This window comes from Dendropsophus ebraccatus, chromosome 3 (genome assembly GCF_027789765.1).
Source record: "Dendropsophus ebraccatus isolate aDenEbr1 chromosome 3, aDenEbr1.pat, whole genome shotgun sequence".
In the NCBI taxonomy this organism is placed as follows: domain Eukaryota; kingdom Metazoa; phylum Chordata; class Amphibia; order Anura; family Hylidae; genus Dendropsophus; species Dendropsophus ebraccatus.
Genome location: NC_091456.1, coordinates 53,093,187 through 53,118,232, shown reverse-complemented (window position 1 = coordinate 53,118,232; position 25,046 = coordinate 53,093,187). Strand labels below are relative to the sequence as shown.

Below are 25,046 nucleotides of genomic sequence, written 5' to 3'. Positions count from 1 at the left end.
AACATATAGACTTCACACAGATATTGCCCAGATGGTCAGATTATAATCCAGAACTCCAGTCCTGTGAGATAGCAGTGCTAACTACAGTCACCACTCTGGATCAAACCACAGAAGTGCTGGATAACCTGTGTGGCCAAACAATTCCCATCATACTAGACAGCCATATGCTGCCCTGTCATGATGGGAGTAGTAGTTATGCACCTGCTGGAAGGCCACAAGGGCACCACTAAACTAGAGCACGTGGCTGAGCTGCTGCGCTGTATGAACACATACACATACAATGTTTGTACTGAAGTCACTGAATGTAATGCTGGTCAGAAAGAGAGGAAGGGTGAGAGTACCAGAGGCCGCACCCCAACAATCATAAGATGAGCACATATTCTACTAATATGCCATGATTTTTTTAAAAGGTAGGGAGGCCACTTTAACCCCTTAGTGACCATCAATATGACTTATCATAGGTAGTCACTGACAGTATTCCTGCAAATATGCCTTTTTTATGATAGAACAGCCTGGAAGAGTGTTCTAAGCCAGGTGTAGGGGGACAGATATTATGTGTGAATGTAGCCTGACAGGTCCTAGTAGGGTATTGGCAATTGTATCAGGCGTAACTAAGGCATCTCAGTACTTTTAGATGGAGGGCGCCTAGATCCACAATGCTTGCGTTTGCACACCTACCAAGCCTTACCAAGAGGCAAAAGGCACTACACTATATACGCTGTAAAACACTGCAACAATACCTGCTTTTAGTAAAAAACCCCCTAAAAAAAAAAACAAAAAAACGTATCCCAGGAATCACAGGTCCCTTATAGAAGTGTATGATAGAAGGGGCCGCACTACTGGGTACCACTGTGTAGCCCCACTGTGGGAGCAAGGATTTTTTTTTTTTTTATTTACCCTATCACCAAGCATATATCTATAAAACGCCTGTCTAAGCAACCCTTTCAAAAACTAAAAGTCATCCCGCAAAACAGGTCCAAATAAAACTCCAGTAAAAACTGGAGTTTACCTTTGTAATTACTTGTTAGGAAGTAGACAGTTACCATGAAAGCTTATTCACTGAACAGTCTAAAACCTTACAGAATTCTAATACACTTTGGTATATATTATGTACAAGGACAGTGGCAAGGAGTACAAGGAGTATGGAAATATTATATATTTTATATGTAAAGCACAGCGACATAACACTGTATTTCACTGTTGTCCCGATGGGACCTTACTTTGTACCTATATTGTTTGAACATAATTTATTATGCTAATTGGCACTTAATTGAATGTAATACACGTGTGTATAAATATGGTGATACTAACACTTATGCTTGAGAAAGGTCTCGTGATGAGATTGAAACGTTGCAGTATGTAAACTTTTTTGCTATGAAATAAACACTTTTTGATTTTTCCCTTAAGGAGTGCAGCGGAACTCTGTTTATTATCTATCTATCTATCTATATATACACACGCACAAATACATACATACATACACACACACACACACACACATACATATATATATATATCACACACACAAGCGCAGTTCTGATCAAATTATTAACAACTTTTCATAGTGATTTATCATTTCAAAGAAAAAAAATCAACACTTGTCATCCACTAAACAAGTGATTAAGTGATTTATCTGTGCGTGTAAAAGGACCCTAAGGGCCCTATTCCACGGGACGATTATCGTTCGCATAATCGTTAACGATAAACGATTTCAAACGACCGCTATTGCGAACGGCCTGAAATCGTTCACCCATTTACATAGAACGATAATTGTTACTTATGATCGTTCTTGCGGTCGTCTTGTAGTCACTATTGCGTTCGTTGCTACTGCGGACGACGTCTTATTCAATGCTAACGAGCAACGATAAAAATAGGTCCAGGTCTTAGTAAACGATCGACGATTTCTCGTTCGTCGTTTAACAGTTAACTGCTATTCAACTGAACGATTATCGTTTAGATCCAAACGATGTAACGAGAATTCAAACTATAATCGTCCCGTGGAATAGGGCCCTAAGATGTAGGGCTCCCTATAAGTAAAACCTCAAAAACGCTATACTTAATTGATCAATTGTACTGTAATGACTGCTGTGTAGGTAGACATACCCCACGTACTTACACTACAGATAAGATATAATCACCATATGGCATCTAAAATCACACCAGCTACAGGGCCCTTATAAAGACAAGCTACTTTTAATATATTACAGAGGGGAAGTAGACAACTCCGGGCAGCTGGAGAGAATAGCCAGGGACTTCTAATTGGTCATAAATAACTTGGATGTACACTGGATTCTTTTTATGTGATCTGCTCATTCCAAGGAGGATGCACTGTGTATAGAAGACAGCCAGCACCATAAAAGAAGGGGCATAAGAACATGGTGAAACCATCAACTCTCACACAGTTATGGATCTAGAAAAGACTCACGTGTCACAAGGTGCACTCCAGGAACACATGTACTCTGCAGATTTGGCATCCATAATCAAGGACCTAGTTAACAGTAGCAAACTGTGCCTCTAGGAGAAGCCTGCCAAGCCTGAGCGAGTGCCAGGTAGGTATTACAAGAGGAAGTTTCTGTGCTGCTGTAAATACTCAAACAAGGGATAGATACCTTTTGCATTTTTACATATTTTTGTAGAATTAAGCTACGTTCACACAACGTAGCTCTTCTATTAATCATGGCCATTGTTACCGATTTACAACAATTGCCGTGTTAAATAGAAATGTTACGATGCACTGCAGTCAAGAGGAAATCCCGGCTGGAGTGTATACACATAGGGGGAGATCAAACATGGTGTAAAGTGAAACTGGCTGAGTTGCCCCTAGCAACCAATCAGATTCCACCTTTCATTTTCCAAAGAGTCTGCGAGGAATGAAAGGTGGAATCTGATTGGTTGCTAGGGGCAACTGAGCCAGTTTCACCTTACACCATGTTTGAGAAATCTCCCCTATAGTATACACTCCGGCCAGGATCCCTAGTTGCTGCAGGACAAACTGACATGTCAGTTTTGTGCGGCCGCACAACACTGACAGCTCATACAAGTGTGCGGCACCGGCACTCAGCCAGTCAGTGACTGGGGTGGAACACTGCTGCAGTCACTGATTGGCTGAGCAGGCTAAATCCCAACCTATCATGATGTTTCAGTCTAGTTATGATATACCCCAAAGCTGTGAGAAAATGACATTCGGCAGGGTACAGGAGCGGTGCAGTGCGGGCGCAAGGTGCGGTTAAAGTTGCCCACTGCACAAAATAATCCCCCCCCCTCCCCCGCCAGACTTCTTTAACCTGTTATTGGCCAGTGTCATAGCCAGAAAAATTTTCAACCATCCTTTTTAACTTCACATATACATCATACAATAAAATAATTCCATAACGCAGCAGATAGTTTCTTAAAGAGGTATTCTTAGCTTAGTAAATACGGTCCATTCATTTAGCAATCTTGTCTCCTCCTGATATGCTGCCCTTTCCCTCCCATTCTTGACAGCTTATTGTCTAGAACCTTCGGTCCTCCAGCTGTTGCAAAACTACAATTCCCATCATGCCTGGACAGCCGAAGCTTTAGGTTTATTAGGCCACTTTATTAGGTACACCTGTCCAACTGCACGTTACCACTTAATTTCTAATCAGTCAATCACATGGCGGCAACTCAGTGCATTTAGGCATGTAGACATGGTCAAGACAATCTCCTGCAGTTCAAACCGAGCATCAGTATGGGGAAGAAAGGTGATTTGAGTGCCTTTGAACGTGGCATGGTTGTTGGTGCCAGAAGGGCTGGTCTGAGTATTTCAGAAACTGCTGATCTACTGGGATTTTCACGCACAACCATCTCTAGGGTTTACAGAGAATGGTCCAAAAAAGAAAAAACATCCAGTGAGCGGCAGTTCTGTGGGCGGAAATGCCTTGTTGATGCCAGAGGTCAGAGGAGAATGGGCAGACTGGTTCGAGCTGATAGAAAGGCAACAGTGACTCAAATAGCCAACCGTTACAACCAAGGTAGGTAGAAGAGCATCTCTGAACGCACAGTACCTCCAACTTTGAGGCAGATGGGCTACAGCAGCAGAAGACCACACCGGGTGCCACTCCTTTCAGCTAAGAACAGGAAACTGAGGCTACAATTTGCACAAGCTCATCGAAATTGGACAGTAGAAGATTGGAAAAACGTTGCCTGGTCTGATGAGTCTTGATTTCTGCTTGAACATGACAATGAGTTCACTGTACTCAAATGTCACAGGCCTCCACAGTCACCAGATCTCAATCCAATAGAGCATCTTTGGGATGTGGTGGAACTGGAGATTCGCATCATGGATGTGCAGCCGACAAATCTGTGTGATGCCATCATGTCAATATGGACCAAAATCTCTGAGGAATGCTTCCAGGACCTTGTTGAATCTATGCCACAAATTATTGAGGCAGTTCTGAAGGCAAAAGGGGGTCCAACCCGTTACTAGCATTGTGTACCTAATAAAGTGGCCGGTGAGTGTAGTTTTGCAACAGCTGGAGGGTTCCCCATTCCTGGTCTAGATTACAAAGCACCACATTTCTTTAAAAACAGTGGCCTGGCTGTATAAGCAGACACAGTATGCATATAAAGGGTAGACTCACACAGGATGGATCTGCAGCGGATTTCACACTGCGAAATCCGCTGCGGATACCTTCCCTGACATTTTCAATGAGATTGTCATCCTGCTGCGATTATGTAAATGCCACCGCCCGGAGCATACTTTACCTGTTTCTCTCTCCAGCTGCAACTGTGGCTCAGATGCAGCCGGAGTGCGGACCAAGTAAAGTATGCTCCAGGCGGTGGCAGATTAAGTGGGCGGGCATTTACATAATCGCAGCAGGATGACAATCTCATTGAAAATGTCAGGGAAGGTATCCGCAGCGGATTTCGCAGTGTGAAATCCGCTGCAGATCCATCCTGTGTGAACCTACCCTTTAGGCTGGGTTCACACTACGTATATTTCAGTCAGTATTGTGGTCCTCATATTGCAACCAAAACCAGGAGTGGATTAAAAACACAGAAAGGATCTGTTCACACAATGTTGAAATTGAGTGGATGGCCGCCATTTAATGGCAAATATTTGCTGTTATTGTAAAACAACGGCTGTTATATTGAAATAATGGAAGTTATTTACTGTTATATGGCGGATATCCACTCAATTACAACATTGTGTGAACAGATCCTTTCTGTGTTTTTAATCCACTCCTGGTTTTGGTTGCAATATGAGGACCACAATACTAACTGAAATATACGTAGTGTGAACCCAGCCTTAAACAGTATATATACACACTATATCTCTATACATCTACATTATTGCTATGTATACAACAGCCTGACCACTGTTTTTAGAGCAGAGTGGTGGTCTGTAACCTACACAATGAGCTGTCAGCAATGGGAGGAAAAAAACATGTATATATGAAGAAGAAAGAACATTTGCTAAATGGATGTATTTCCAAAAACATTTAACTTGAAGAGTCCTACAAGGTTAGCTATGTAAGCTGAGATAAGAATACCCCTTTAATAGTTTCCTGTATATACAGGCTCGGACTGGCCCACAGGGGAGCAGGGGAATCCCCCCCGGTGGGCCCCTGAGCAGGAGGTCTGTATCCCTGTTTAGCAGCTTCAGGAAAACATATAATCTACCAGTTAGTTTCATGGCACTTCACCTTTCAAGAAACTTAAGTGGACGGCTGTGCTGTTTGCATACAACAGTAATGGGGAACCTTCGGCCTTCCAGCTGTGGCAAAACTACAACTCCCATCATGAATGGACAGCTCCTATACAATAGAACAGGGATGGGGACCTAACAGCTATCTAGCAATGTCAGTAGACTGGAATTGCAGCTGACTGGTTCACTTTAAGACAAGTGGATGAGCCTGGTCTTAAATCTACTCGTGGGATAACAAAACATTGCTTTTATATTCTTATATATGCTTATATATGCTTTTGATATTAAAAGTTACTCAACTGTCCAGTTTTAATAATCTGCAATCCCCTGGGCATTTTACTGATATCATTAAGAAAACAGAAATGCTGGGATTAAAATATAGTTTTGTGAACTAAGAATAGCCAGCACCATATTTAGCTATTGCAGACGGCAAAGTCAATATTACTGAATATGGTCTTTTCGTCAGAATTTCCATGATTGCTATAAGCTACACAGAGCTGAACGCTAATGGCCAAACCGTGCAGCTCAGAATATGATTTTGACATTGTCAAACACTCCAGCTTCAGGCACTGTGGGTAAAGTCTGCTATAAAACCTAAGCCTGACACCTTCAATGTAAGCGATGACACCGCTGCACACCTTATGGGTATGACAGTCATCACAAACAAGCGTCTGGCACCTAGCTCATGTTTCCAGTGGGCATCAGTCAGTAAGAAGCCATGTCATACTGAGGTTTAGTAAGAAGAAGGGAAAAGAGCGCAGATGGGAGTCATCACTAATTCATACAATAATAGTCACAGAGAAAAAAAATTAAACATGGAGCACAAAAAAAAACCAAAAAAAAACAATTGTTGAGATTAAAATAAAAAGTAATTTTTTCAAGCGGTATGTTTTTATTATTCTTTTCTGTTAGACAGTATCACAATATAAACTGACACAATAGGATATTCTATAATTTATAATAAAATTCTAACACCCCAAACATATACAAATAAGACTTCTACGGTTAAAGCAAACTTGATGGAAAAAAATATTCAAATCAACTGGTTACACAGATAAGTAAATTATTTCTATAAAAAAATTCTCAAGTCTTCCAGTACTTATCAGCTGAAAAATGTCCTGCAGGAAGTGGTGTATTCTTTCCAGACTGACACAGTGCTCTCTGCTGCCACCTCTGTCTGTGCCAAGAACTGTCCAGAGAAGGAGAGGTTTTCTATGGGGATTTGCTGCTGCTCTGAACAGTTCCCATCACAGACAGAGGTGGCAGCAGAGAGCATTTTATCAGACTGGAAAGAATATACCACTTTCTGCAGGACATACAACAGCTGAAAAGTACTGGAAGACTTGAGATTTTTAAACAGAAGTTTCTCACACCAGCTGATTAAACAAAAGTCCCTGACATACCCCTTTAATGTTGGGTTACTATTTATCACATCACTACAAAGCGCAGAGCAGAGTAAGAATGAAATTGCTCATTATTGGGGGGGGGGGGGGAGGAATCGCAGCGACACAAAGACAAATGGAGGGGTGAGGTAAAAATATGGGCCAAGACAGCAGTGGGGTAGGGTACACAGGTGGCTCCCAGGAAGTGTACAGGAAGTGTTCAAAGGCCAAAATTTCTAAACTGTGTAAATCAGAACCTAGTGTGAACTGCCCCCAATCACAGTTCTTTTTTTTTTCCTCCCTCGCTGAATAACCCTGCACACTATCCATCACTTTCCCTGACAACTATAATGAAAGTCAATTAGATCACATTGGTACAGCGCTCACTTAGGAGGGTTTATCTTACCATCTCTCCTTAAGATTTTCCGTAAGAGACTCTAAAGCCTTTAAGGGTTTGTGCCAGTAGATTCTAAAAGCAAATGTATACCCAGGCAGCCCATGTCCAGTATCCAGAGAAGCACGATAGGTGAATTGATGCTCCATTAAATAGGCTCCTTGTCTCGTGCAACGCTAATATATAAACAATGGCCTGGATCCCATCGCTGCAGACACTAACAAAGGGAAACTCCTGCTCCTGTGTGACGCAGGGAGAGCAAACATCTGCTTGGCCAGTAGCAACCATTATAAACCATCACATCCATCTCTCCGAAACCTAGATGCAAAGGCACTGCCAAAAAGCCCCATGTATGACAGGATTATCTTATTAGTAGTACAACAAGTCACCAGAGGATTAATATCAAAAGGACAAATTCCCTTTATGCACAGTGTCAGGTTTAATATACTATGTCAAAGTATATGACAAGAGAGAGTGTGCCAACATGCCATTCTAGGTATATGCCTACACAGGGCTGGCTAACATCACATGCTACTTCAGTTTCAATAGAACACAATATAGCGGGCTTGGACAGGACAGACAAATATAGCGTATGAAGACACTTTATTGTAAGTTCATGTCTCCTGCAACAAGTCAGCTCGATCAGTGAGCCAGAAAGTGATACACACAGCCGGTCGCTTCTCCCAGCCATATATTCTTAGGAGTCTTGAAAATAAACAAATAAAAAAAAATCTAAAGTAGTTTTTTTTTTTTTTACTAAATATTTAAGTATTAAATTGTGCCAGTATAAGCCAAGAAAGAGGGCAAGGTATAGTGTGAAGATGTACAGTGCATCCAGAAAGTCTTCAGACCCTCTCATTTTTTTTTTATTTTTTTTTTACATTTTGTTATGTTGCGGCCTTGTGCTAAGATCAAACTAGTTCAAGTAAAAACAGAATTCTATAAAAGGTTGTAAATTTATTAAAAAGGAAAAATTTTAATTTTACATGCACATATAGAGGGTGAACTATGTACTGAACACCTCACCAATTTTTTCACTAAAATATTTCTAATGGTACCATTGACATAAAAATCTCACATAGATGTCTTTCACTATTCAGATACACCTACTTAAAGGGATTATCCAGGATTAGATAGAGCACAGCTACTTTCTTGCAAAAATAGCACCACCCCTGTTCCCAGGTTTTGTGTGGTATTACAACTCCGCTCCATTCACTTTAATGGAACTGAGCTGCAAACCCACAACCAAACCAGTATAGATTGTAAGCTCTTGTCTTATAGATTGTAGACCCTCACTGGGAGGGTCCTCTCTCCTCATGTACCAGTCTGCCATTTACCTTCATGTAATAATAATAATAATTATAGTTGTTCTGTTTGTTACCCTTGTCGCTTGTATAGCGCTCTGAAATTAAGGGCGCTTTATAAATAAATAATATTAACTAAGCTGCAAACCCACACCCAAACCCCTTCAAAAGGGTTTATAAATTACAACATGAATTCAATTCAGCCATGGTGGTGTATTGCCTGTAGCCCAATGATGGCTAGTAGTCATGTAACACAAAGTCCAGTGGCTTTGGCTCACATAAATCACCTTTTTGTGATGGAGAATTTGAAAATCGTGAATTGGTAAAAAAATAAAAATAAAAAAACTCTTTGGTATGTAGTTCAAAATTCAGACAAAGTTAGGGGGCATTCACACAGATCACAGATCTGGGATACTACGGAGCATGAAGCTGTGTCAGTGAGGTCCCATGAAAAACACTGTCGAGGGGGATCACCCTCGATAAAGCAACACACAAAGCGCATGTCGGGTAAGTGGTGCGGTGACCATTGTACTAAGGACACGATATATGGGTAATATGTATTAGTTTTATTAGTCATCTGTGTGATTTTTACCCACTGTGAGTAATGTTATAGTCTCTTATATGCCCAGTACTTTTGTATGTAAATTACTCTAATTATTTGGGCTATATTTTGCCTTTCTAACCTCTGTAGTTTTATTGTGTAACGTAATTTACTCCCACTCATATTCTATGGATCTATTTCAGCTCCTCTCATGAGAATTTTATCATTATGTGTAATGGTTTTATATACTTGGTATATTTTCAATAAAGGATAACAATAATTGTTTACATCTGGTCCTGCATTTGTTTTTAGGTTAATCCCTTTATGGTATGTTAGGGTAGGTTCACACTAGGGAACTTGAGAGGAGAATTTCCAACGGATTCCGTAGCTCATACCTGTTCACGGCCACGTGCCTCTCCGCCTGTGCCATAGACACCATTCTATGCACGAGCGGATTACGCATTCCGCCGAAAGAATTGACATGTCAATTCTTTCGGTGGATAGCGGAATCGGGCCGCCCATAGAATGGTGTCTATGGAGCCAGCAGAAAGGCACGACGCCATGAACGGGTACAAGCTGTGGAATAGGTGTGCATATGGACTAAAATATATTGAGCCCTATTGATACATGACACAGGGAGTTTCCGATGCCAGCCTGTAGCTTCATGCTCCGTACCATCCGTGATCGTCAGAGTGTACAAATGTCCCCTTATGCAGGATTTCAGAAAGTTCCAAAAGGGTTAATAAATGGTATATTTGTTATCATCTACACTTCCACCATTGCCTTTCAGTCCAGGCACATTTTGCAGTTTCTTTCCAAGCTAATGTTTGTGTTGTGCAAGGAATTCAGCAGCAAGGACAGAACCCAAGCAGAAACGTTCTGCAAAATATGGGAACTTGGATTTTCACATGAAGGTTACGCAGGTCATTCCAGAGCTGGCTGATTTAGGAAACAGATGTTTAAAGGGGAATTCCCATCTGAGGTACAGGATGTGCCAGAAATGTCTGATCGATGCAAGTCTCACCTATCTCTAGATCAAGGCTGGGGCAGCAGAGTAAAAGGTAACTGCAACCTATTAGGGTGGGTTCATACTGAGGAATTCTCGCGGATAATGTCAGCAGAATTCTGCTGTCTGTCTGCGCGCACGGCCGCGCGCCTTTCCGCCGCCTCCATAGACACATGTCACTTCTTTCGGCGGATATTGGAATACGCCGGCCCATAGAAAGGTGTCTATGGAGCTGGCGGAAAGGCGCGCGGCCGTGCACGCGGGCAGACAGCGGAACTCCGCTGACAATATCCGCGAGAATTCCTCAGTATGAACCCACCCTAACTGAAACCTGTACTGTTTCTATACCTTGGGATACATGGATTCTACCCCTGGGTGTGAACCTATGTGTTTTCAATAGTGAATTTTATACACATAGGGGGAGATTTATCAAACATGGTGTAAAGTGAAACTGGCTCAGTTGCCCCTAGCAACCAATCAGATTCCACCTTTCATTTTCCAAAGAGTCTGTGAGGAATGAAAAGTGGACTCTGATTGGTTGCTAGGGGCAACTGAGACAGTTTCACTTTACACCATGTTTGATAACTTTCCCCCCATAGTTTTGCTATTCTATCCAAATAAATAGGTATTAGTAGTCAACCATTTAGCCAATAATACTAGCCATCCATGTTCATATAAATTTGCCTGTCTGCATAATTTAGGTGTAGGAGGAAACCAGAGTGACTGAAGGAAACCCTACAGTGCTTACCACTGAGCCACTGTGCTACCCACAAGCCATGTATTTAGTGATGCTAGCCATCTAGCCAGCGACTCCAGAGCGGACTTCTATGGCATGCCTGACAGCTATCTTCACAAGACAGATCACCTGTATGTGTTCACTTCAGAGTTTATGCATTAGAGCACAAGTAAATAAGTATAGAAAAACGTAGTGACCTTGGCGCCACTTTTATCACATGCACATACCGTAGATAAGCAGTATGGAAAGGACTGACTGCATCTACTCTATAAACACTTGAAAAATCAATGTTTTGCCCTTTATAATGAGCCATCTTTTTTTTTTTTTTCTTTTTTTTTTTTTAAATGTGTCGATTTTTTTTTTGCAGGTAGAGCTTTAGCTTTCATTAGTACATTTGACTTTTTGTTCAATTTCATTTATTTTTGTTTTACACATTTTATTTAACCCCTAGCTGGTCACAGAGTGAGATATATCTATACACTGAAGCAGCAGAGCATTTAACCCTTCGAGGACCAAGCCCAAAATGACCTCAGCAATTTTAAATTTTGCATTTTCCTTTTTTCCATCTCCCTTTCTAAGCCATGTAAGGGCTTGTATTTTTTTCAGGAATAGTTGTACTTTGTAATGGCGTCTTTCATTCTACCATAACATGTATGACAAAACCCCAAAAATATTATTTATGAAAATATAAATTGGTGAAATTGGAAAAAAGAATGCAATATGGTAACTTTTGGGGGTTGCCTGTGTCTACGTAATTACTTTTACTATTACTATATTGTAAAAGTGACATGATACCAATATTCTATAGGTCAGTCTGAACACAACCATATGCAGGTTTACACAGATTTTCTAAGGTTTTATTTGACTTAGTTTTTCACCTACGGGGCTGTCTGGGGCGTCAATTTTTGCGTCATGATCTCTAGTTTTTAATAATACTATATTTGTGTAGATCGGACATTTGGTTACTTTTTATAAAAAAATGTTATATATAATGTAACAAAAAAATCAGCAATTCGGGCGCTTTTTTCCCTCTTGCCGTTTACGCCGTTCAGGATGACAATTGTTATATTTTAATAGATCGGACAATTACACACTCACGTATATAATAAGTTTATTTGTTTAATTATTCTTATATGTTTTATTTATATTATGTGATAGGGGGGGCATTTTAACATGCAATCATTAGATTGCATACATTGATCTTTGCTATGCCATGTGGCAGCCTGTGGCAGACTCAATGAGCAGAGCGCCGATCACACCAGACAGAGGAAGTTAAGAGAACTCAGGCGGTCTGGCACAGTGATCGGGACCCTCGCAGTCACACTGCAGGGGTCCCGATCTGTAAGTGACAGGAACTGCTCCTATCACATTTAAACGCCACGGCGTTTAAAGGGTTAGTGACAGGCTGTAGCGCAATCTGTGCAGCCTGTCATTAAGGGTGAGGACCCGGCTCCCACGTGCTATGAAGTGCGCGCCACTCCGGAGCACGCTTCAAAGCACATTAGACACCCATGCCGTATATATATGCATTGGTCGTCTAGGGGTTAAATGGTTTTCCGGGGAGCAGAAAATGGATAAAGTCCAACCCTCCCTGAGATGTGGAGGGGGCTGGTCTAAGTTCTGATCGTCGCTTCTCCACCATAACAATAGGGTCAGGCAGTGAAAATCCAACCCTTCTATCCACACCACCTGTTAGTGGAAAGTTGGGAGGCCACCATAAAACTTAAGGCCCTATTACATAAAGCAATAATCGTCCGTATTTAGTCGATATCGGCTGATAGTCGCCTCATATAATAGAAGACAACGATCAGCCGACATACACAATGTCAGCTGAACTTTGTCTTTCAACGTATTGAAATATCAACGATCTAGACAGAAGCGATCTGCTGATGCCCAGTGTAATAGGAGCGACGGCAGCAGAGCGCCGCTACCTTCTACGGGCTGCACGGACAATCTAGCAATCAACTGGGCAACCCCCCCGCAGCTACCCGCGCCTCCACCCCCCGGCTCTTACCCGCTTGCTGTCGGCGCTCACTTGGTCCCTCTTGTCGCCCCGTGTAATAGGGGCTTTAGACTTGTCTTCCCCAGGTTCAGGCTGCTAAGGGCCTTATAACATGGGACGATTTTCGTGTAAAAAATCTTTATATTGTTTGAATTGTGTGTATACAGGCAACAATCGAAAAATCATTTATGTGTCTATGACCGTTTCTTTTGTGCTGATCAAAAAATCATTGTTAATCGTTCACTAAATGTTTGCTAAATATGCGCTAATTGTTTGTTTTTTTGCTGGCATCAGGAGTAAATGATCATAGTAGCAATCATAGTAACGATCTTAACTAACGACTATCGTTTATCATGAATCCTAATCATTAAAAATCGATTTGTCAAATAGGACCCTAAGGTGTATGGGCACCTTTGGTTACATTTTGAACATTACAGAGGTAAGGGTATGTTCACACTTCGCAAAACAGGTGGAACCTTCGCTATGGAATCCCGCCTGCCTCAGGGTCTCTATGGGATGGCTCGCACATCTGCGCTCCTACCGCACTCCAATCAAAGAATTGACATGGAGGCGGAGAGGAGAGGAGGCGTGTGAGCCCGCCCATAGAGACACTGAGGCAGGCAGGATTCAACGCCGGGGGGCTCTGCCGCGGAATTTTGCACAGTGTGAATGGGCCTTAAAGCTCCTGTGCACTCACAATGCTATACATGCACAGTATACAAAGTCAAATGTTGCTAAGAGAATGAATGAATGAATGAATGAAGTCCCATGAGTCCCTGTGCCTATTACACATGTTGTGCTCTCCTAGTCCAGGCTTTAATTCTCTTCACTTGTGCGCTACTTTCATCTTCCACAGCAACTAATGCAGGTATTTTTAGTTCCTCACAGCTCAGCTCTAAAACTTCTGTTGCTTCAGACAGTTCCAAGATTCTTCTCCGAGTGTCTGACTGAAAACATGTTGGCCTTGATCGCCTACAGCTAATCAGTAATCTCTTCTTCAATGAAGTAAATCCCGGAAGGCGTTCATCTACAACCTTCTTATCTTAGCTTCCCCAACCCAGATTCATTACCCCCTGGGAAGCAATGCCTGACCCCAATTACCCACGCTGACCACTGGAGATTGCACTCACCATTTCTCTGTAGGCACTTTCACTTTATTCATTTTGAAGTCTTATATTCATTCCACCATTTCAATCCCTGAAAACAATATAAAAGGGGAAAAAAGTCATTTATAGTACATGACACTTGGTTATTAAAAGTTATACATGCAGCATCATTTTTGTTGCTGTATACTGCATAAATCTCAAACAAGCTATACTTACCTGTCCTACTTCCACACCACCGCAGTCACATCGGCTCCAGATCCTCTCCGACTCTTCCTGGTTCCTGTCAGGATACGACCATGCAGGAACTGCCTCAATCAGCCAATCAACGACCGAGGTGGAACACTGTAACGGCCACTGATTGGCTGAGCAGGGTAGTCCCTGCATAGGCATAATATCACAGGAAGCAGGGAGAAGCTGAGAGGGCCAGGGACCCGGACCTGCAAGACTGCAGTCACAGTGAAGCAGAACTGGTGAGTATAGCTTGTTTATATCAATTAACACCCCCCCCCCCCCCAATCAATTTATCCCCCTCCCTGGCAGCAACATAGGTGCGCCCATCCCAGAAGTCGGGTGTGTGTGCAGTATTATCTCCTGCACAGAGAGTCTGGCGGGCCAGTTACACCTACAAAATTGTGCTTGGAGCACAACGAGAACAACTTATTCTTGCATTCTTAGCTGGCAAGTATGTTTATGTGCCAGGTCACCTGTCCTAAGTAGTAGTTTGGCGTGGAAGTAAAAGCTATGCCAGCAATATAAGGAAATATAGGTATTGGACATTGTGTCCATTTAGCAGTTTTTGTCTTTATAGAAAATTATATGGTATCAGGTAATGTACATCCACTGCACTCACTGGATAGCACTAGAGATGAGTGAACCTTAAGCACGCACAGGTTCGTCTGAACCCAGACACCTGGCATGTGATTAACAGTGCCGGCAGAAGTTGGATGCAGCCCTAGAGAGTTCTGGAAAACATAGATACAGACTATGGCTAAATGATTAGACTCAAGCATGTATCCTTGTTTCCAGGTGGCCTATGGGCTACATCCAAATTCTTCAGCCACCAGTAATCAAGTGCCGAGCATTCGGGTTTGGATGAACCCAAGTGTGCTATATAGACATAGAGGATAGGGATTTTAGATTGTAAGCCCCTTTGTGCACTATACAGTGCTGAAGAATATGCTGGCACTATACAAACAAAATAAAAGAAAATAGACCATCAGTTTTCCTTTAAGTCCTAAAAGTACAGTCATTAAAGGGTTTTTCAAATTAAAGGGGTACCCCAGCAAAAAAAAAAAATGTTTCTTTCAAATCAACTGGTGCCTGAAAGTGCCAGATATTTGTAACTAAGGCTTGGTTCACACTGCGTTTTCAGCATCCGTTTAACGGATCCGTTTTTTTAACGGTCAAAAAAGTAGTGTCAACAGTACTTTATTGTGCGTCAAAAAAAACGCATCCGTTTTGATCCGTTTTTTTATAACTGAAGTCATTGGAAAAACGGATCAAAAACTGATGCACACAAATGCATCAGTTTTTTGCAAAAAACTGATCCGTTAAACGGATGCTGAAAACGCAGTGTGAACCTAGCCTTACTTCTATTTTAAAAAAATCTTGGCTTCCAGTACTTATAAGCTGCTGTATGTCCTCCAGAAAGCCGTGTATTCTTTTCAGTCTGGCACAATGCTCTCTCATTTCTGTCCATTTCTGTCATTTCTGTCTCTGGCACCAGTTGGTTTGAAAAAGAAAAAAAAATTGCGGGAGTATCCCATAAAACTTACTTGTCCCCTATCCACAGAGTATTCTGAATCTTGAGATTACTGGGACGCACAGAATTCAGACCCCCTGTGATCTCTCCTGTGGATAGTAAGTTTTAATCGGAGAAACACTTTAATATCTTATAGTGCACATCTTCACAGCATTTGTTTTTAGTTAAATAGGATTTCCAATTAAAACTTACTCCACATGATAGGGGGATAAGTAAAAAGTTGTGTGTGGGGGGGAAGGGTATAATACAGACCTCTGTGCCCCCAGCGATCTTCAGATTGGCTTTCGGCTATATTAATTGTCTATGGAGGTGACCATGTTTTGTAACCGCTTTAACCCCTAGATGACCCTGGGCGTACAGGTACGTCCAGGATCGTCTACGGGTGCTCAGAGTGGGGCCACGGGCCGGCCCTGCTCTGAACCTCCGTGGTCCCGGGTGCCACATTTAGGGTGCGGCTATTAGCGGTAGGGTCCGATCGCCGTGCCTGCTAATTAAGTAGACAAAGTTAACAAAAGTTAGACAAAATTAACAAAGTTGACAGCTGCATCTGATTACTTGCTGTAAGCCATCCTTGGTGTCTAGTGGGGTGGATCGGCCCCCCGGGACGTTGTCCCGGAGGAGCGATCCACACATCCAGCACCGGCCGGGGTCTGCGCCGTAATGGTTACAGCAGCCGAAAGCAATCCAGTGCCTATCTCATTGATCTATACAGTATATCTATACTGCATAGATCTCAATGAGAGATCAGTGTCCCCCCTAGAAGTCCCCCAGGGGAAATAACCCTAACCCCAGGGGGAATTCTAGTATAAGTGTTAAAAAAAAAAAAGTGTTATTATTAATAAAAAGCCCCCTCCCCTAATAACAGTTTGAATAACCCCCCTTTTCCCATGTTATAAATAAAAATAAACAAACATGTTTGGTATCGCCGCGTGCGTAATCGCCTGAACTATTAATTTATTTCATTCCTGATCTCGCACGGTTATCGGCATAAGCGCAAGAGAATCCTGCGGTGCAAAATTGCGCATTTTTGGTCGCATCAAATCCAGAAAAATTGTAATAAAAAGCGATCAAAAAGTCGCATATGCGCAATCAAGGTACCGATAGATAGAACACATCATGGCACAAAAAATGACACCTGACACAGCCCCATAGACCAAAGGATAAAAGCGCTATAAGCCTGGGAATGGAGCGATTTTAAGGAACATATATTTGTTAACAATGGTTTGAATTTTTTACAAGCCTCAACGTAATATAAAAGTTATACATGTTACATATCATTGTAATCGTAACGACTCAAGGAACAAGTCAGTTTTACCCTAGGTCAAACGGCGTAAAAGCAAATACCCCCAAATAAAATAAATGCGTTTTTTGAAGCTCAACTGTAGACTCTCTGGGCACCTTAAACGCTGGATTCAGAGGTCAGAAAGTTCAGTGCTTATCGAGGAACTTGCTGAGAGAAGATTGCAGGGTGTTGTGCTGTGCAGGACTGCTCGGTGCTCACTCACTCCTCTCAGCCCCTCTCCTCTCCATAGCTACATAATGGACACAGAAATCCTGCTTCTTCTGAAGTGAGGGGGGAGCTAGGAAAAATGCTTTTCCAGTACAGAAGGAAACTCTTTTGGTAAATAAAACCTATTACAGAGTTTCTTAAAATCGCTTGTACTATGGATATTTATTGTTTTCAGAAAAATGACCCTGAAATGACAGTTACGCTTTAAGATCAACTGTAGTTACTAGAGATGAGAGAACCTCGAACATGCTGGAGTCCATCCAAACCCGAACTTTCGGCATTTGATTAGCGGTGGCTGCTGAACTTGGATAAAGCCCTAAGGCTATGTGGAAATCACGGATATAGTCATTGGCTGCGCTCAGCCAATCGCGGCTGAGCACAGTTATGACGTGGCGGGGGGGGGGGGCGGCAGCAGGGATTCGGCCGTCCGTCCGAAGATGACGTTTGGCACAAGATGGCGGATGGGCTCGACACGGATCAGGTAATGTATAATGCACCACACACTTCCGGGTACACGGGCGGGGGTGGTGGGACATGGGGAAGGGGGCGATTCACAGACATAACATACATTACAAAGTTGTATAACTTTGTAATGTGTGTTATTCTGTGAATAATTTTTTAGCGCCGCACTACCCCTTTAAGTCAATGGCCCCCTTTCCCGTGTTCCCCCCACCCTGGAAGTGTGGTGCAGTATACTCACCGAATCACTGTCAACCCCGGCCACCATCTTGGGTCGAGCACGTCATCTTCAGGAGGCCGGCCAGACCGCTCCAGACATCCCTCATGCCGGCCCCCCTCCAGCGTGTCATCAGCTGCTCAGCTGAGAAGCTGATGACTCTCTGGAGGGGGGGGGGGGGGCAGCAAATATGTGTTATTTCGTGAATAAATGTTGAACATGAGACTACCCCTTTAATATAAGACATGGAGGATAATCTACCCTTTCCACCATTTACATAAAATGTCCTTAAACTTGTAAAATGACAATACTAAGACAATACTCTCAATGATGTGGTAATAGAGGTCTCCACCAGAATCAGCTTGTTACAGCTCTTCTTAGATAGATTGAGGGTTATTCACACAAACGTCAGTAGAAAGCTACAAAAGAAACTCTAGATGTAAAGAGGAAAGAAAGGCAATATCCTGGAAACCACACTAGAATCTTACACAGTGTTTCATTATGCATTGAAAAAGCTTTATTGACACTGAACTGGAAACCTGATTACATAACTGTGTGCAACGACTGGTGAGCGCCATAGCCGGGAGCTCCTGCGTGTAGTCTGAGGTCCTGAGAGATTTCAGCCTTTATAGCTTAGCATCCTGAGATGCGGCAGCACTAGCCCTGTCCTCCACTAACATCTTAAATACAGTGCATCTGCGTAGGATATGGGGAATTATCCGCCCTATACTGGGAACCTAATACAGCAATGGAGACAACACTATGACTGTTTACACTACATGAAATGTTTTACCAACACGCCTTCTGAAATGTTCCATGTGGTGTGAATAAAGACATAGGGGGAGATTTATCAAACATGGTGTAAAGTAAAGTTGCCTCTACAACCAATCAGATTCCACCTTTCATTTTCCAAAGAGTCTGTGAGGAATGAAAGGTGGAATCTGATTGGTTGCTAGGGGCAACTGGGCCAGTTTCACATTACACCATGTTTGATAAATCTCATCACATAAGGGCTGTCTTTATTGCTGTATTGAATTTAATACAGTCGTTTTGCCCCTTTAACTGATTCCAACATCCACCAATATCTGTTTCAATGTATCCCCTTTACTACAGTACTAGGCTATGTTCCCACGTCGTATTGTACCGGCCACGGCCGGTCTCTGCTAAGATCATCCCGGCCGATACTGCTGTACCGGCCGTATGATCTTTATGGCCGTAGTGTTCTGATGCAGGCGCATCAGCGCGTGCCAGCATCAGAACCTCCCACAGCACACAATGAAGCAAGCGGCCGAAGCCGCTCGCTTCATTGTGTGAACTGACAGGGTTTCCTACGGCTGCTATTCATTGAATTACAGCCGCAGAAAACTGACATGTCAGTTATTTGTGGCGCCACACGGGATCCTGGCCGGAGCATATACTATGTGTATATGCTCAGGCCGGGATCCCATAGATCAATAGGCAATGTTCAACACTGCGTAAAGTACGACCATTGTTGCTGATGACAACAACAGCCGTACTTTTACGTAGTGTGAACATAGCCCTATAGAAGAAGAAGCAAGCCAGTACAGACAAGACAGTAGAGGGGGAGGACAGGAGGAGAAGACTCAGGCAGGTGGCATACAAGAGGCATACCAGTGCAGCACAGGGACGCCAACAGCACAGTATGTCAGCGTCACTGTCTGCAACCTGTAGTGTGTCAAGTGCAGGGAAAATTTCCTTGAAAATATTGGTTGAGAAACAGATTAATGAGTTTGGAGCAGCTTAGAAATTGAGGTACCACTGTATAAGTTTGTAATAAAAGATTAAAAATAACTAAGAATTTAGTCACATAAAATTTCAACTTATTCTGGGCTTAGAAGTCCAGTGGGCGGTCCTAATCAGTGACTGACAGCTATCTATAAGAGATGAGTAAATCCCGAGCCCAATCGGGTCTGTCTGGAACGGGGGCGAGCTGCGGAATCTGCGGAGGGTGATCCGCCCCGGGTTCCGTAGTCAGAGCCTACTAAAGGATGGGTGGAAAGAAGCACTCAGCTAAGCACTTCTCTCTAGCAGGGTTATGGAACCCATCAAACGCAGTGAGGAGAGAAGTGCTTAGTACAGAGGAGAGAACTTTGAGCATACTTGGGGTGGGCAAACCGGAGCCTCCGGTACTGTATTACCGGTGGCTGAAGAGGGTAGATGCAGCCATAAGTCTGCCAGGAAAACACGAATGCAGCCATAGACATGTTACCCAGGCCACCCTAGGGCCGCATCTAACTTCTTCAGCCACTGGTAATCCAATGCCGCACGCTTGTGATCGAGGTTCGCTTATCTCCAGTGCTTAGCTGGGCATCTCTTCCTGGTTGATCTAGCATTGGATAAAGGTCTGAACAGAACCAGACTCAGCAAAATTTGGACAAGTCTCTGTGACATGTAGAAGGTTTGTTTTTTCAAATGACAGAAACAAGAAGACATGATCTCTCACACCTTTATAATATAGCTGTCCCTTAAAGTCAGTGTTCCACTTCAATCTTAGGCCCCGTTCCCACTGAGGAAAGGTAGCGGAATTCCGCGACGGAATTGTCCACCGCGGAATGCCGTTAGCCTCCCGCTCATAATGGGAGTCTATGGGAGGCGCGCGCTCCTGCCCTGTCCGCGCTGAAGAATGAACATGTTCATTCTTCAGCGCGTACAGAGCAGGAGCGCGCGCCTCCCATAGACTCCCATTATGAGCGGGAGGCTAACGGCATTCCGCGGCGGACAATTCCGTCGCGGAATTCCGCTACCTTTCCTCAGTGGGAACGGGGCCTTAGACCATTACTGGGAATGTGGGCCAAGCTATAAATGACTTCAGAAGGAAGGAACGGCCATCTGTAGACCGAAGTTGTTGCCCTTGGTCAGTACAGAGCAGGGTGCTGGCTGGCTATTTAAGAGTCCTGTCGTGGGACCAAAACAAGTGCAAACAGGGATTATAAGTGAAATAAAATGCATAAAAGCCACGATAAACTCCCTGCTATGCTTCACACTGCGTTTTTCCAATCCGTTTTTTTCATCCGTTTTTTTCAAAAAAGGGATGAAAGATGGATGAAAAAAAAACTGATGCATTGGCGTGCATCCGTTTTTCCATTGACTTCCATTGTAATAAAAAACGGATCAGTTTTTTTTGACAGACACAAAAGTAGTGTCAGCTACATTTTTGTGTCTGTCAAGAAAAAAAAGGGATCCGTTTTTTTTTTACAATGGAATTAAACGGAAAAACGGATGCACACAAATGCATCCGTTTTTTTCAACCGTTTTTTGCAAAAAAAAAAAACCGGATTGCAAAAAACGCAGTGTGAACCTAGCCTAACATGACCTCTCTTCATGGCAGAGATGACTCCGCCAGAGCAATAAAGGAAGCAATCTAGCGGCCTCCCAGCCAGAGACCATAGAGCCCGAGCATCAGCCCCTTTAGACTTATTGTTTTGGCCCTATTGTAGTTATGGATACTGTCAACAACAAAGCCACGTTCCATTGTCTCATATGTAACTTTCCACAAAATTTCTTAGACCGACATCTAAATTACGCTGTCTTCTAGATTCCTCAGCAGACTAACATTGTCCTATGCTCATTCACTAGGAATACATCATAGACACGTAATGGATGGAAACACAACTCTCCATAAAGGGGCTGCGTGACTCAACAGAAAAGCGGAAATCATGAAGACCCTTCGAAATCTCAGCTCTTTCACAAAACATAAAGCCCGAAGCTGAACAGACATGACAAATGTTCTCCATAGGTTACAGTGACAACCCTGAGACACTGCAGGACAGAGGTGTCAGAAATAGCATTTATATGGCCGGTATTACTGGCAGACAGAACGGACACTGACTGGCATACTCAGTTATTAGGGAAGGGAAAAGCTGCTCTTTACCTATCGCTATAGGTGGTTATACCCCCTGAATGGCAGTCAGCCCAACCCCCACTACAATGCAGATGGGGGACGAAACCAAGCCTCTATATACCATGAGGATGGTCATGGTGTTATGGGGGTAAGACCCTTCTAGCCTCTACACAAAGCAACTGGCTGGGGTCTGACATTGTACTATATGGCACTGTTCAGGGGTCTTTCCACCAACAAGATGGGGGTCCTCTATGCTATATATGTCAACAATATAAACAAATGGACAGATCAGGTCTCCTATAAAATATATGCAGGGATGGATCCTCCTTACTAATATGGTATATGCTATACTCTGGCACGCTACACTGTATACTCTGGCTCGCTATACTGTATACTTAGGCACTGTATCCTATATACTTAGACACCGCATACTGTATACTCAGGCACTGTATCCTGTATACTTAGGCACTAAATAATGTATACTCAGGCACTGTAAACTATATACTCAGGCACTGTATACTGTACACTCAGGCACCGCATGCTGTATATTCAGGCACTGTATACTCTATATTCAGGCACCGTACACTGTATACTCAGGCACCGTACAATGTATACTCAGGCACTGTACACTGTATACTCAGGAACCGTACACTGTATACTCAAGCACTGAATACTTTATACTACAATGTATTCTGAGACACTGAATACTTATTGAGGCACTGAAGATGAATACAGGAACTGTATACTGTATACTCAGGCACCGAGGATGAACACAGGCACTGTATACTCAGGCACTGTACACTGTATACTCAGGCAATGTATCCTGAGACACTGCATACTGTATACTCAGGCACCGAGGATGACTACAGGCACTGCACACTGTATACTCGGCACGGTGGATGACTACAGGCACTGTATACTCAGGTACCGAGGATGAATACACAGGCACTGTATACTCAGGCACCGAGGATGAATACACAGGCACTGTATACTCAGGCACCGAGGATGAATACATAGGCACTGTATACTGTATACTTAGGCACGGTGGATGAGTACAGGCACTGTATACTAAGGCACGGTGGATGAGTACAGGCACTGTATACTGTATACTGTATAATCAGGCACTGTATAATCAGGCATGGTGGATGAGTACAGGCACTGTATACTGTATACTCAGGCACTGTATACAGTATCCTCAGGCATGGTGGATGAGTAGAGGCACTGTATACTGTATACTCAGGCACGGTGGATGAGTACAGGCACTGTATATTGTATACTCAGGCACTGTATCCTGTATCGACACAGTGGGTGAGTACAGGTACTGTATACTGTATCCTAGCCACGGTGGAAGAGTACAGGCTCTGTATCCTGTATACTCAGGCACTGTACACTGTACCCTCGGCACGGTGGGTGAGTGCAGGCACTGTAGCCTGTATCCTCAGGCACTGTAGCCTGTATCCTCAGGCACTGTAGCCTGTATCCTCAGGCACTGTATCCTCAGGCACTGTATCCTCAGGCACTGTATCCTCAGGCACTGTATCCTCAGGCACTGTATCCTCAGGCACTGTATCCTCAGGCACTGTATCCTCAGGCACTGTATCCTCAGGTACTGTATCCTGTATCCTCAGGTACTGTATCCTGTATACTCAGGCACTGTACACTGTACCCTCGGCACGGTGGGTGAGTGCAGGCACTGTAGCCTGTATCCTCAGGCACTGTAGCCTGTATCCTCAGGCACTGTATCCTCAGGCACTGTATCCTCAGGCACTGTATCCTCAGGCACTGTATCCTCAGGCACTGTATCCTCAGGCACTGTATCCTCAGGCACTGTATCCTCAGGCACTGTATCCTCAGGCACTGTATCCTCAGGCACTGTATCCTCAGGCACTGTATACTCTGGCACTGTATACTCTGGCACTGTATACTCTGGCACTGTATACTCTGGCACTGTATACTCTGGCACTGTATACTCTGGCACTGTATACTCAGGCACTGTATACTCAGGCACTGTATACTCAGGCACTGTATACTCAAGCACTGTATACGGTATCCTCAGGCACTGTATCCTGTATACTCAGGCACTGTATACGGTATCCTCAGGCACTGTATCCTGTATACTCAGGCACTGTATCCTGTATACTCAGGCACTGTATACTCAGGCACTGTATCCGGTATCCTCAGGCACTGTATCCTGTATACTCAGGCACTGTATCCTCAGGCACTGTATCCTGTATACTCAGGCACTGTATACTCAGGCACTGTATCCGGTATCCTCAGGCACTGTATCCTGTATACTCAGGCACTGTATCCTCGGCACGGTGGGTGAGTACAGGCAGCACAGTGCACCATGATGCTCACACACAGCCCTTACCGGACTCCTATGACATCAGTGTGAGGCACTCATCCATTTGCTCCTTGCAGGCAACAGAGAGGCCGCGGTACCGCACCGATCCTCCATTACACATAGCGCTAATGACAGGAGACGCATCCTGTCTCCATGACAACACGCCGCCGCCGCTGCTGCGCCCCACACCCGGCTCCGGCTTCCACACACACACACACAGCCTGACAGGTGCGGCCACTGCAAGCCTCCTCCCCTCCCCGGCCACTGCCGCAGCGCTCATCCCCCAGGCCGCATCACCTGACACATGGACTCACGGCTCCTCCGCGCGGATCACTTCCCCAAACAGCGAGCAGCGCGCACCTCGGGACAGCACCACGGACCGAAGGAGGAGCGCCCGGTCACCGCTGCTGGGATCCGAGCATAGAAAAGTGGGCGTGGCAAGGAGCCGTACACACCTACCGCACGCGGGGTGGAGCCGTGTTCACACGAGCATGAGCAGCCTGGCACTACTACTGTGCCAGGGCCAAGTTGAGCAGGGCTACTTGCTGTGGGCGTGTCACATCATGTTTTGGGCGTGGCTTACTAACCTATTGGATGCAGAGCAGGCGTGGGCGTGGTTAACCGTGCTTACAGCGGAGCCTAGTGGTGAGCTGTGGGCATGGCAACCTCCTAGCGTCGGCTTTATATACTCAAGTCTGTAAGGTGTATTTAGGAGTAATAGACATCTGCTAATTATATATGTGTGTATATATA

At 43.8% G+C, this 25,046-nt stretch overlaps 1 protein-coding gene across 4 annotated transcripts in view; it reads right to left on the bottom strand.

The window, feature by feature from the left end:
- Positions 1 to 24,844, bottom strand: part of AGTPBP1 (ATP/GTP binding carboxypeptidase 1) — a 96,746-nt gene extending 71,902 nt beyond the window's left edge. The window contains exons 1-2 of one of the 4 annotated variants that reach the window (XM_069961778.1): positions 24,753 to 24,844; positions 14,164 to 14,230 (exon numbers count right to left, since the gene is read on the bottom strand). In XM_069961778.1, coding sequence (XP_069817879.1) covers positions 14,164 to 14,195 — 32 coding nt within the window. In that variant the 5' untranslated portion in view covers positions 14,196 to 14,230; positions 24,753 to 24,844. Of the gene's footprint in view, positions 1 to 14,163; positions 14,231 to 24,320; positions 24,501 to 24,590; positions 24,727 to 24,748 lie in introns of those variants that run through there. The other 3 variants (XM_069961779.1, XM_069961775.1, XM_069961776.1) reach the window with 3 other exon arrangements.
- Positions 24,845 to 25,046: the final 202 nt, after the last annotated feature.